Consider the following 12,911-nt stretch of genomic DNA (forward strand, 5'->3'; position numbering starts at 1 on the left):
TTAATGTTATTGTGAATATGGTTAGTTCATAATCTTTGCTGAAAACTTGAATGCTGGCTTTACATATTTAGAACAACAAGAGCAAACAGAGTTTGTAAAAGTTTTTCTTTATCACTTTCAGTTTATCAACTGAATTGCTTGAGCACAAGCAAAGGTTTATGCTTGGGGGATTTGATACGTCTCTGTCGTATCTACTTTTCCAAACACTTTTGCCCTTATTTTGGACTCTAACTTGCATGATTTGAATAGAACTAACCCGGACTGACGTTGTTTTCAGCAGAATTGTCATGGTGTTATTTTTGTGCAGAAATAAAAGTTCTCGAAATGACCTAAAAATCAATGGAGATTATTTTTGGAATATATAAAAAAATACTGGAATAAGAATCCACGTCAGAGGGCCCACACCCTGTCCACGAGGGTGGGGGGCGCCCCCTGCCTCGTGGGCCTCCTGATGCTCCACCGACATCCATCTTGACTCCATATATTTACTTTCGGGGAGAAAAAAATAGGAGAGAAGGATTCATCGCGTTTTATGATATGGAGCCGCTGCCAAGCCCTAATCTCTCTCGAGAGGGCTGATCTCGAGTCCGTTCAGGGCTCCGGAGAGGGGAATCCGTCGACATCGTCATCATCAACCTTCCTCTGTCACCAATTTCATGATGCTCACCGTCGTGTGTGATTAATTCCATCATAGGCTTGCTGGACGGTGATGGGTTGGTTGAGATTTATCATGTAATCGAGTTAGTTTTGTTAGAGTTTTATCCCTAGTATCCATTATGTTCTGAGATTGATGTTTCTATGACTTTGCTATGCTTAATGCTTGTCACTAGGGCCCGAGGGCCATGATTTCAGATCTGAACCTATTATGTTTTCATCAATATATGTGAGTTCTTGATCCTATCTTGCAAGTCTATAGTCACCTATTATGTGTTATGATCTGTTAAATCCGAAGTGACAATAATCGGGATACTTACCGGTGATGACCATAGTTTGAGGAGTTCATGTATTCACTATGTGTTAATGCTTTGGTCCGGTACTCTATTAAAAGGAGGCCTTAATATCCCTTAGTTTTCAATAGGACCCCGCTGCCACGGGAGGATAGGACAAAAGATGTCATGCAAGTTCTTTTCCATAAGCACGTATGACTATATTCGGAATACATGCCTACATTACATTGATGAACTGGAGCTAGTTCTGTGTCACCCTAGGTTATAACTGTTGCATGATTGATCGCATCCAACATAATTATCCATCGCTGATCCATTGCCTGCGAGCTTTTCATATATTGTTCTTCGCTTATTTACTTTTCCCGCTGCTACTGTTACAATCAGTATAACACCAAAAATATCACTTTTGCTACCGTTACCACTACTATCATATTACTTTGCTACTAAACACTTTGCTGCAGATATTAAGTTTCCAGGTGTGGTTGAATTGATAACTCAGCTGCTAATACTTGAGAATATTCTTTGGATCCCCTTGTGTCGAATCAATAAATTTGGGTTGAATACTCTACCCTCAAAAACTGTTGCGACCCCCTATACCTGTGGGTTATCAGCCACCGTCATCCGATTGACTGATCTAGTGTTTCCCCTAGAGGTAGCAGATAGAGGTCTGGAGCTTCTCCATGATGAAGAACGCCACCATCGCCGGCCTTAGCAACTAGCCGAGAGCGGGGTTCACCTGGATCTACTCGACGGGCCTCAATCTAGCATCTTGTGCACCAGATCGCTCGCCACAACGCTGCCACCCCCCATGCCGCAGACCCAAATCCAGACAAGCACGTTCCGCCGTCATTGAACCGCCGGTCATTGCGTCCATGGCCGCCATGACCGAGTTGACGCCATAAGAAGCCACCAACGCACCCCAAGGCCCCGGCCACACCGGATCTGGGACGAGGCCCAGCCAGTCGCCGACGGTAAAGTAGCGTCCCGGCCAGTCGATCCCTCTATGACCCGAATAGACATTCAAACCCGTCTAGGTGCCGCCCCATCACCCAACCATCGTCCCGCGCCGCATGGTTCGAGCATGGAGAGGAGCGAGCCCTGCCGCCAGATGCACTGACTGGGCTTTGCCCGACAGCGCGCACTAGCGGCGACGAGGGGAGAAGATGCCCAAAGATGACCTAGTCCCGGCGGCTAGGGTTCGCCCCTCAGTCGCTTGCAGGAGCGACACAAGGCCCACGAGGGGGAGGAGGGATGAGATGGGCGTGGGAGGAGGGATCCCGGTAGCGCTGGGCGCAATGTTTTAAATAACCGGCTATAGCTCCGCTATAGCCCGCTATATAGCCTTTGCAGCAGGGTGCCGCTAAATAGTCCCATGTACAAATAGCCTGCTATAGCCCACTATAGCTCCGCTATAGCTGATTTTTAGGAACACCGCTATTTGGCAATAACCCGCTATTTAAAACATTGGCTGGGCGGCAACGCTAGGTCGCCTTTCGCGGTAGTAGGGCTGGGTAGCGAGCCCCAAGCCTTTCGCCTATGCCAGCAGCCAGACACGAGGACCTGATAATGAAAAGGAGATTGGCAGCAATAACAAAAAACATGGATCAAATTTTCAATTCTTAGGAAGTGGTAAAGAACTACAGTGGTTTAAGTAATTTTTTATGTCATTGTTTTTATTATATCAATTTGCTGCAACCCCTGACAATAAATGTACAAAATTTGTCGAATTTTGATTGACCTGACGATGGGCTTTGCTTCTTCAAACGCCAGCTGATCCGTAAACCATTTGATTTAATAAACAACGTGTGTGTGTGCGCGCGCGCATAGTTTTGTTGTTGTTGTCTCTGATCCTCATGACCATGTTTTGGTCCACCATATTGCCGCTCCGTAGTTCTTCTTCCACCCCATCCACTGTTATTGATGTCAGGCTAATAATTTTTCTTCCCAGAAAGAGGCTCTCTCCGGGAGTGCGTTAGGCAGGAAATGGATCACGTTTCAAAATTGAATCCGTTAAATTAGCAATAATCCACGCTAGGGAGGCTCAGGTTTTGCAAGAAACATGACACATACGTGCATGGACAAGAACGGAATACAAGTTCTTTTTTGAGAATCTACCCTTAGGGCACTTTATTCATTTGAGGGCGGAATCGAATCCGATTGTACAACGTCAATCAAAACACAGAGGTTACATCAAAGTGAGAAGACAGCGCTTCGAGAGTCAGCGCCTCCCTAGCTAGCACACGTATGAGCTACGAAATTACAACTTAAACCCCTGCAAGTGGCGGAGATCAGATTTCATCTCCCTTAGCACTTGACCTGCTACAGAACGAGCGTCTTCCTTCATCCACTGGTTTCACACATTATGGCAATTTGTTTCAATTATCACCATCGAAAAGCCCTTCTCTAACGCCAACGCGAGAGCATCTCTGCAGGCCAGAGTCTTAATAACCAGCAGATCCCTTATGGATTCGTACTTGGTGAGCCTACCAGCAAGAACCGACCCTTGATCATCGCGGGCAACGACTCCAGTTCATGCGAGCTCCTGTTGCACCGATGTAGTCCCATCCGTGTTAATTTTTGTCCATCCCGTCTCCGATGGAGTCCATCGTGGTCGCACCCAGTTCTGCACTGGCGCAGCTTGTTCCGGCACATCCACTGCCGCTATGAGCTCTTGTATAATTTGCATAGATTTTGCTGGCTGATACTTAATCTCCTCATGAGCATATTTGTTCCTATTAGACCAAATAGCCTACGTCACCGAGACAGCTACTTCTGCTTTTTCCTTGGACAAAAAGCTTGGATCCAGTATATTTCTTGTCCATCTAGCTGGATGTAGTCTCGATAGTTCAATGCCAAAGAAATCATGCACTGCATCCCAAAATAATATTGTGTGATCGCATTGCATCAACACATGAAATAATGTCTCCTCCTCGTGTCCACACATTGGACAGAAAGCCATTTCCGTGACATGTCTTCGCCGAAGTTCACCATAAGTAGGCATCATATTCTTCAGAACGCGCCACCAGAAGACACACATTTTACATTGTAGTGCTAGCTTCCACAACACCCTCTAGGTTTCCTCTTCACCATCGAATTGTTCGGTGCAGACACTGTTGGGCACCGTCACTCCATCAACGCCTGGTAAGTAGACCGTACTGGAAAAAATCCTAAACTTTCCCACTCCCATGGCCAGAACTCCCCCATCGTAGATCTCGACCTAGGCATGCTGAAAATAGCTTCAGCATCCGGTGGGATAAACAGCTTCCAAACTAGCTCCTTGTCCCAATTCTATGTTTCCTCTTCCAATAAATCATGAACCAATTGCACCGGTTCATCACTCAGCCGACATACTGGTTTCATCGAAGTTGTATCTGAAATCCACTGGTCATGCCAGATTTTTGTAGTACACCCATCCCCAACTCTTCGAATAAATCCTTCCTTCAGAACCTCTCTTCCCTGCACGATTTCTTTCCAGGTTTGAGATGCATTCTTCGGGCAATCTACATCAAGGAAATCACAATGAGGGTAATACCTCCCCTTTAACACCCGAGCACATAGGCTCTCCGGTTTATCCATCAGGCGCCATGATTGTTTCGCCAACATACATTCATTAAACAGCTCAACACCCCAAAACCCCATGCCACCTCTGAATTTTGACACTGAAATTTTCTCCCAAGGTTGCGAATGCATACCTCTTTTGTCTAAAGATCCAGCCCACCCGTACTTTGACATAAGTGTCGTTATTTTCTTGCATAACCCCTTAGTGAGTTTAAAACAACTCATAAAGAAGATCGGTAAGGTCTGGATAGTAGACTTGAGAAGTGTTTCTTTTGCTCCACATGACATCTTCTTCTCACAATACCCTTGCACCCTCGAACGTACCTGCTCAACGATGTACTCAAAGAGCCGCTCTGTGATTCTACCTGCAACTATCGGAAGGCCAAGATACTTTTCACATAAGGCCTCTTTGTATATTTGCAACACACTTCTGACCCCTCTTATGAAGGATGATCCCATGTTTGGACTCAAAAACACTGAGCTCTTTTGCTTATTAACACATTGATCTAAACCATGGCTATAAGCCTCCAAAATTTCATTGAGCCGAGAAGCATTTCTAGCATCAAATTTCAAAGGGATAAGGCAATCATCCACGAAGAGCGGATGAGATTTGCATGATGCTTTCTAGTACATCAGCACATGTACTGTATATTTTTGCACATCATTTCTGCCTCAATTAGATTTACTGAAAGAAAGTAATTTTTATTGCAGAATTATTGAACAATGAAGAGGGCCGGAGACATTGTTTCCCTTTTCCAGAGAGAAGCCATGAAGACACGGAAGAAGAAGGCAGGGAATGTGCCGGATGTGACCGAAGAACCAACTTGAGAACTTGTGAATGAGAGGGATGCTTTCTCCAAGGTGAATGAAGATGATATAATCTATATCTTCATGGCAATGCAAAAGCGTTGGCCAGAAACATAGTCTGTTGAACTTCTCAAGGTACATAATATGGTCCATGTAGTATGTAGTATGTAGGATTCTTTATGAAAAACTGAGATTTAATTGAGATTTTTAGCATGTTTGTAAGACCATATTGATCTATTTCTATGTGATATTGGTAATTAGTTAGAACGTTCACACGTCATTTTGCTTATAAAAAATGGGGGGCGGACCACCCCGTTATCAAGTGCTAGCTCCGCCACTACTTATTGGCGTGTCCGCGGACCCCGGTGGCCGTCCTGTCGAAGAAGCCTCCAGTAGGCCATTCCACCAATCACTACGACTACACCCTCCAGTCCCGGTCCAGGTGTAGCCCTCGTCCATGTCCTTGGTGCCAAGAAGCCTCCTGATGGCGAGCCACAGTGCCATGAGGCTTGTCCCGCACGGCCTCAGCCTCGAGAAACTCCCCGCGAAATAGTCGCAGGCGCAGCCACGGCGGCAATGCCCTTTGTTGAGTAGCGCGCGTTCCCTATACCCTCGACGTCCAGTGGCGGCGCAGCGACATGAACCGAAGTCTGCTTGACCCTCCCTCTCCCTTCATTGGGCCATCTACATTGCAGTCTTGTTCCCATCCATGACCAATATTTGGTGCCGAGGAGACGGAGTGGAGAGCTCTAGGAGGACAACAGGTGAAGGGCGATGGGCAAGGGAATTGAGAGGAGACGGGAGCGAGCATCCGGAGGCAATGGGTGAGGAGAGGCAGAGGACGACATCCTAGACAAAGGAGCATATGGGATTTGGGGAGGAGGAACACATCCATTTTTTTGTTTTTACTAGCAAAGGAGCACGTGCATTGCATCAGGGAAAAAATACCATATATCCCAAACCCAGTAATCATAACTCAAGACGCCAATAGGTCTACATCCTTTATTTCAAAACATGGCATCACATCTGTTTTTTTGCTTATCCTCCCTCCCACCCTCGTCGATGATGGCCTTAGTGCTCACTCAATCACAACATATTTGAATGTGATCAATTATAAGGCGTCTCTCTCTCAACATAAGATGAGAAATTTGTTTTTTTCTCTGCGAGGTTTTGACAAGGCATGCATGCGTGGTTATAGATGGGTTCTTTTGCCTCCAATCTGGTTTTGCGGAGGTGTTAATTTCCAATCCGAATCTGCACCGATACAAAAGAAAGGCATATCATGTAGTATTGATTAAGGTTTCATCCCAAGAAGTATTTTAAAAATGGTTAACACATAAAATAATATCATATTCAGATTGTACATATTTTTCTAATCGAATTCCATTTATAACATGTTAAGTTCGGAGTAAGGGTTGAAAAGATATGAATATTTTTAAAAAGCATTTGATATGGACTATGGGTTGATTAATCCAAATATCCGGGGGGGAGGGGGTTACCTGCAAAAGCTAAAATCCGACTTGAAACTGAACTGTGGGTTGATTAACAGAAACATTAGTGGATTTTCTACAAAAGCAAAACTCTGACTTAAAACTAGACAGCGAGGTTATTCTTAGAAAAGGCAGGGGCTTTTCTATAAAAATGAGCGACAGGCTATAGAAACAATCCTCCTTTTATTGGTAGGTATAGATTTAACCGTGCAAGAGCGAATACAGGACATGGGTGTGGAACCTTGTCTGCTCCCTCTATGGTCCGCCATGTAAATTGCTAAAGGTCTTTTTAGCCAAGGGTTAAACTAATCTGGATAATTAGATGTTTTAAGTGGATCTGATCGTGAGGTGGTCAGTGCTTTGTGTAGGCTAAGTGGGATGCACCTAAGAAAGAAATTTTTTGCTCTGTTATAACTAGTATAGATAGGATAAATTTGTTTGCCAAAGCTGGTCAAATGGACAAGTGGTCATGAACGCTCACATTGATCAGGTTAAGTGGGGTGCACCTAAGAAAGAAATTGTTTATTTGCCTGAAAAAGGAAAATATGTTTGCTCTATTATAAGTAGTAGAGATAGGATACATTTGTTTGCCAAAGATGGTCAAGTGGACAAGTGGTCATCAATGCTCACATTGATCAGGTTAAGTAGGGTGCACCTAAGAAAGGGATTGTTTCCTTGACGGAAAAAGGAAAGAAATTATTTGCTCATTTATAAGCAGGGGCGGAGCCAGCTATATGGCGAGGTTTGGCAGGTGCCATACCTAAAATTTGGCAAAAATACTACGTATATATACTATACTTGTCTGAAGATTTGAGCTGAGTTCAGTTTCGTTAGTTGGGAGGAGGAGAACACTCTCAGAGGCGCGTCGAATTGCCCATGGCCCAATTATCCTCCCAGCAGCCCACCTAGCTGCATGTTAGCCCAGCTCCAGTCCTTTTCCAAAATAAAAAGCCCAGCTCCAGCCTCTAGTAGTCCAGTTACGCTACAAATCGAGCCCGCTGATGGAAATCATGCAGAGACACAACCGCAATTACGGAATCTAGCTCTTGGTTACGGGGATTCCGGCGGCGACCATGCTCGGCGAACGCGGCGGCGGCGGGTGGCACTGCAAGGAATTAGGTGGCGAGTGACACAGCCGCGGCGCAGACCCAAAAGCGACGAGCTTAATGCCTCTATGTGCCAACAACGGCGAGGCCGGAGCAATGACGTCAGGTCAGGATCCTGGCCGTATTGGTTCTAAAATTTCGTACTTCTTGTGTCCATTTTTTCAGTCCATACACTAGTAAACATCAATTCTTTTTTATAAATTTGATTAGTTATTTTTTTAGGGGAATTCGATTAGTTGTTCTGTGATCTATCATCAGTGAATTTGTTTTTCTGATCTATGAAGCAAGTTGTGTTAAAAAAGGAATCTACTATGTACTCCCTCCGTCCCATAATGTAAGACGTTTTTTCACACTGGGACGGAGGGAGTAGTAACTAGAGAGACTAATAAGCAATTTTAGAAAAAAAAATGGAAGAAAGCTTCAAAGAGCACTAATTCAACACCGACAAACGTTTATGTTTTGCAGTGAACGATTTGTGAACCTTTATGTTTTCGATTTTCATTCTAGACTTTGAATACCCATTAAATGTGGCACTCCGCACAGCTACTCTCCAAACTCGCGAGCCTGCATAGCTTCGTGTGATTCTTTCCTGGTTCCGACCTGCCGTCCCTAGCCGGCTAAGTGCCAGAAGATCGAGTAAGGCATCGATCAGAGAGCAACCGTGTGAGGTTGAAAGTGCCGGGCCGGGCATGGCAGTGGACACGGGCGGGCGAGGCAGAGCACGAGCGGCACATAGTTATATTGTACATTGGTCTTTACCTCGTGAAATCCGCCACACCTATAAATTATTTCTGCCTTCGCCACTGTTTATAAGTAGTAGAGATAGGATACATTTATTTGCCAAAGATGGTCAAGTGGACAAGATGTCATCAATGCTCACATTGATCGGTTTAAGTCGGGTGCACCTAGGAAAGAAATTGATTCTTTGTCGAGAAAAGGAAAGAAACTCTTTGCTCTGATATAAGTAGTAGAGATAGGATACATTTGTTTGCCAAAGCTGGTCAAGTGGACGAGTGATCATCAACGCTCACGCCGATAGGATTAAGTGGGGTGCACCTAAGAAAGAAATTGTCTCTTTGTCAAAAAAAGAAAGAAACAAATTGTTCACACTTTTATAAGTAGTAGATGGAATACATTTGTTTGCCAAAGCTGGTCAAGTGGACAAGTCTCTCACGTTGATAGGGTTAAGTAGGTTGCACCTAAGACAAAAAAATGTTTCTTTGTCGAAAAAAGAAAGAAATTGTTTGCACTTTTATAAGTACTCTCTCCGTTCCGAATTACTTGTCGCAGGTATGAATGTATCTAGATGTATTTTAGTTCTAGATATATCCATTTTTTCGACGAGTAATTTGGAACGAAGGGGTAGTAGAGATAGAGTACATTTGTTGCCAAAGCTGGTCAAGTGGACAAGTGGTCATCAACGCTCATGTTGATAGGGTTAAATGGGGTGCACCTAAAAAAGAAATTGTTTCTTTGTCCAAAAAAAAGAAAGTGTTTGCTCTTTTATAAGTAGTAGGGAATAGAATATATTCGCTTGCTAAAGATGGTCAAGTGGACAAGTGGTGATCAACACGCATGTTGATAGTGTTAAGTGGGGTGCACCTAAAAAGGAAATTGCTTCTTTGCCCCCAAAAAGAATAAATATTAGAGATGGGATACATTTGGTTGCCGATCAAGTGGACAAGTGGTCATCAACGCTCACGTGATCGGGTTATGTGGGTTGGACCTAAGAAAGAAATTGTTTCTTTGTCGATAAAAAAGAAAGAAATTGTTTGCTCTTTTACAGATAGTGCGGAATAGAATATATTCGTTTGCCAAAGCTGATCAAATGGATGCCATCAACGCTCACGTGATCGGGTTAAGTGGGGTGGATCTAAGAAAGAAATTGTTTCTTTGTCGATGAAAAGGAAAGAAATTGTTTGCTCTTTTACAGGTAGTAGGGAATAGAATATATTCGTTTGCCAAAGTTGGTCAAATGGACGCCATCAACGCTCACATGATCGGGTTAAGTTGGGTGGACATAAGAAAGAAATTGTTTCTTTGTCAATAAGAACGAAAGAAATTGTTTGCTCTTTTATAGGTAGTAGGGAATAGAATATATTCGTTTGCTAAAGCTGGTCAAATGGACGCCATCAACGCTCACGTGACCGGATTAAGTGGGGTGGACCTAAAAAAGAAATTATTTCTTTGTCAATAAAAAAGAAAAAAATTGTTTGCTTTTTTACAGGTTGTAGGGAATAGAATATATTCGTTTGCCAAAAGTGGTCAAATGGACAAATGGTCATCAACTCTCGCATGGATCGGACCCTTCACCCAGAAAAGAAAAAAGGCTGTTCTTGACGAGTCTAGCAAGGGTACACAGATTATCGAAGGTATCGATCGAGGCCACCTCGCGCACGGCGTTTAGACCAGCCACGAGCGTGCCCACATGGCACCAAACATCTCCCTCAACTTTCTTTTTTTAAAGACAAAGGCACCTGAAGGCGCCATTTATTCATATTCAAACACACCTTACATCCAGGATCGTGAAGTCCCTGTCCAGCTTAATTGAGGGAGCAACTCGGCGCATGCATTGTGCACTGTTAATTAATTAATGGTGACCAATTCTCCTAAGACTTTTTGTTTCATATAGTAAGTACTACCTTCATTTTTAAATATAAGTTGTCGGGGGCAGTTTAGATATAGTAGAACACACAACATGGACCGGCAGATGCAAGGACGAAACTCGAAAGCTCTGTGTCAAGAAAAGAAAAGTCTCTTTGTCGGTAATGGTAGCTAGCAAACGCTCGCTGTAGGGGTGGCAAGCGAATCATATATGATGACTGTTGAGTGAAAAAGCGAGATCAAATGACAACAAGTAGGTTTTAAACGAAATTGCCTTCTCAGAAGGACATGTCGCCTGAAGAAACTGTCATGCAACCGTTCACGTGTGCCGCCTCCCCTGACGAACGTTCGCTAGGTATAAGGTCCCTCTTTATGACTACACGAACCCATAAGAAAAAAAGCAATGCTACACCTGCGAAAAGGTTTTTACGTACCTTACATATAGGATGATTTGGCTGTCTTTGATTGGACATTAGTGGAGGCTGGGGCCCACCCTGAGAATCAAGAAGGGAGTGTTTAGTTAGGTGGAATGGAAGTTTACGTAAGTCACGTAATAGCCGTACGTAGGTCTAGCATTTTCGTAAGAAAAAAGCTCGACCCACCACCTTTGCGTTTCTCGACCCATCACCTTTGCCCTCACACACGCTTACTAGTATTATTATCGCTATCTAGAGCAATGCGACACGTACATAGGTGTCGAGATTAATTGACATAGTTCATCAAGATCAGATGCAACGACAATCGAAAGCTCTGTCTCTTTATTGCTACATGAACCATGCACGTAGAAAAAAGAAGCAAGTCGAGAACTCAAACACGGGCAGAGCCTGCTTGCCGACGACGACCGTACGCACGTACTTGACCGAGCCATCAGGCGGAGGCGGCGAAGCCCTCCTCCTCCTCCTCACCGGCAGCGTCGGCGCGCTGGGCGTTGGTCCTGAAGCAGCTGAAGCGCCGGATCTCGCCCACGTTGCCCGCCGGCTTGGGCGCCCTGGCGAGCTTCTCCATGGACCTGGCGAACTGCCGGAAGAAGGCGTCCTTGCTCTGGGCGAACCGCTTCACGATGGCCGCCGTGGTCTTATTCTTGACGAGCGCCATGTCGGAGGTGAGCACGCCCTGGTTGGACCGCAGCGCCTTGTAGTACCCGTTGTCGAAGAGGTCGGGGGTGACCACGTCCAGGTTCTGCAGCCGGTCCGGGTGCTTGCTGCAGTTGGCCGCCAGCTTCCGCGAGAAGGTGTCGTCCGCGCGCCGGGACCGGTCGGCGAAGCTGCCGCAGTGCGACCGCCCGATGGTGTGCGCGCCGGAGAGCGCCACGAGGTCGGCCACGTCGCCGAGGCCCCGGGTGCGGAAGGACTCCACCAGCTTGGCCACGCTGGCCGTCGTGGGCGACGGGAGGTTGGACACCTTGTCCTGTGACGCCGGGGCGAGGCTGTCGAGGTTGCCCTGCGGCACGGAGAACCAGGGCCCGCCGGACACGACGATGCTGTGGCGGGTGGCGAGCAGGGTGATGTCGGCGCATGACACAACGGAGCCGCAGGCGGCGTGCACCCTGGCGCGGATGGACTCGATGAGCTGCATGGCGCGCGGCCGGATGGTGAGGTTGGGGAGCAGCGCCGTCTCGCGGGCGGAGGTGGTGTTGAGGAGGATGGAGGCGTCGCAGCCCTGCGGGAAGCAGTCGTGGAAGTAGAGCCGGAGCAGGCCCGCCGCCAGCGTCACCTCCCGCTGCAGCGCCGCCTCCACGGACGACCGCACGATGCCGTCCAGCTGCGGGCACGACGCGGCGTGGAAGCCCGGAGAGACGCCGACGTCGCCGGTGAAGACGGGTAGGGACATGGCCGGGGAGACCAGCGCGGCGACGGTGGCCAGGACGGCCAGTACTGCTACTGAGCTGCTGGTCGCCATGGCTTCTTTGGTGCGGAGCCTGAGCTGAAGCTAGCTTGACTGGGCTTCTGGCGTCCTCACGGCAACCAGTGGGTGTCATTTATAACGGGAACAGCGGCAACAATCCGGGCTTAAGATCACGCGCCAACTACTCCGTCTGTTAGCTGTAAAAATCTTGAAGTTTTATGTATCAGCATGTACTGAGGAGTGCCGAGGTGGCACCTGTGTGTGAGCCGAGTAACTCAGGTCAACTGGTTAGAGCATCTCCACTCCCCAAGGACCTCTCAAGCCCTTTTTTTTATCGCCGGTTCGAAAAAATCGGTCCAGTCACGTCTACAGAAGCCTAATTTTTGCTGTTAGGGACCGAAATTAGCGCCGGCGGATTCAGACAGAACCCGGCGCGCTCGGGACGCCGGGGGAAACATTTTTGGCGCGAAAGCCTGGTGGACCCGCCGAGTCAGCGACTGGGCGATGCCGAGGATCTTCGTCGTCCTCATCGCCTCGGTTTCCCACAGGAATCA

At 46.6% G+C, this 12,911-nt stretch overlaps 1 protein-coding gene across 1 annotated transcript; it reads right to left on the reverse strand.

Moving 5' to 3' along the window:
* Positions 1-11,240: 11,240 nt before the first annotated feature.
* On the reverse strand, positions 11,241-12,493 carry LOC125549013 (cationic peroxidase SPC4-like). The gene has a single exon (XM_048712517.1). It carries the CDS (start codon positions 12,409-12,411, stop codon positions 11,380-11,382), a length of 1,032 nt encoding a protein of 343 aa, XP_048568474.1. The 5' UTR covers positions 12,412-12,493; the 3' UTR covers positions 11,241-11,379.
* Positions 12,494-12,911: the final 418 nt, after the last annotated feature.

This window comes from Triticum urartu, chromosome 3 (genome assembly GCF_003073215.2).
Source record: "Triticum urartu cultivar G1812 chromosome 3, Tu2.1, whole genome shotgun sequence".
Classification (NCBI taxonomy): domain Eukaryota; kingdom Viridiplantae; phylum Streptophyta; class Magnoliopsida; order Poales; family Poaceae; genus Triticum; species Triticum urartu.

Bases quoted from the DNA above. Each gene is read 5' to 3' on its own strand.
- LOC125549013 (XM_048712517.1), bottom strand. From the start codon at position 12,411: ATGGCGACCAGCAGCTCAGTAGCAGTACTGGCCGTCCTGGCCACCGTC.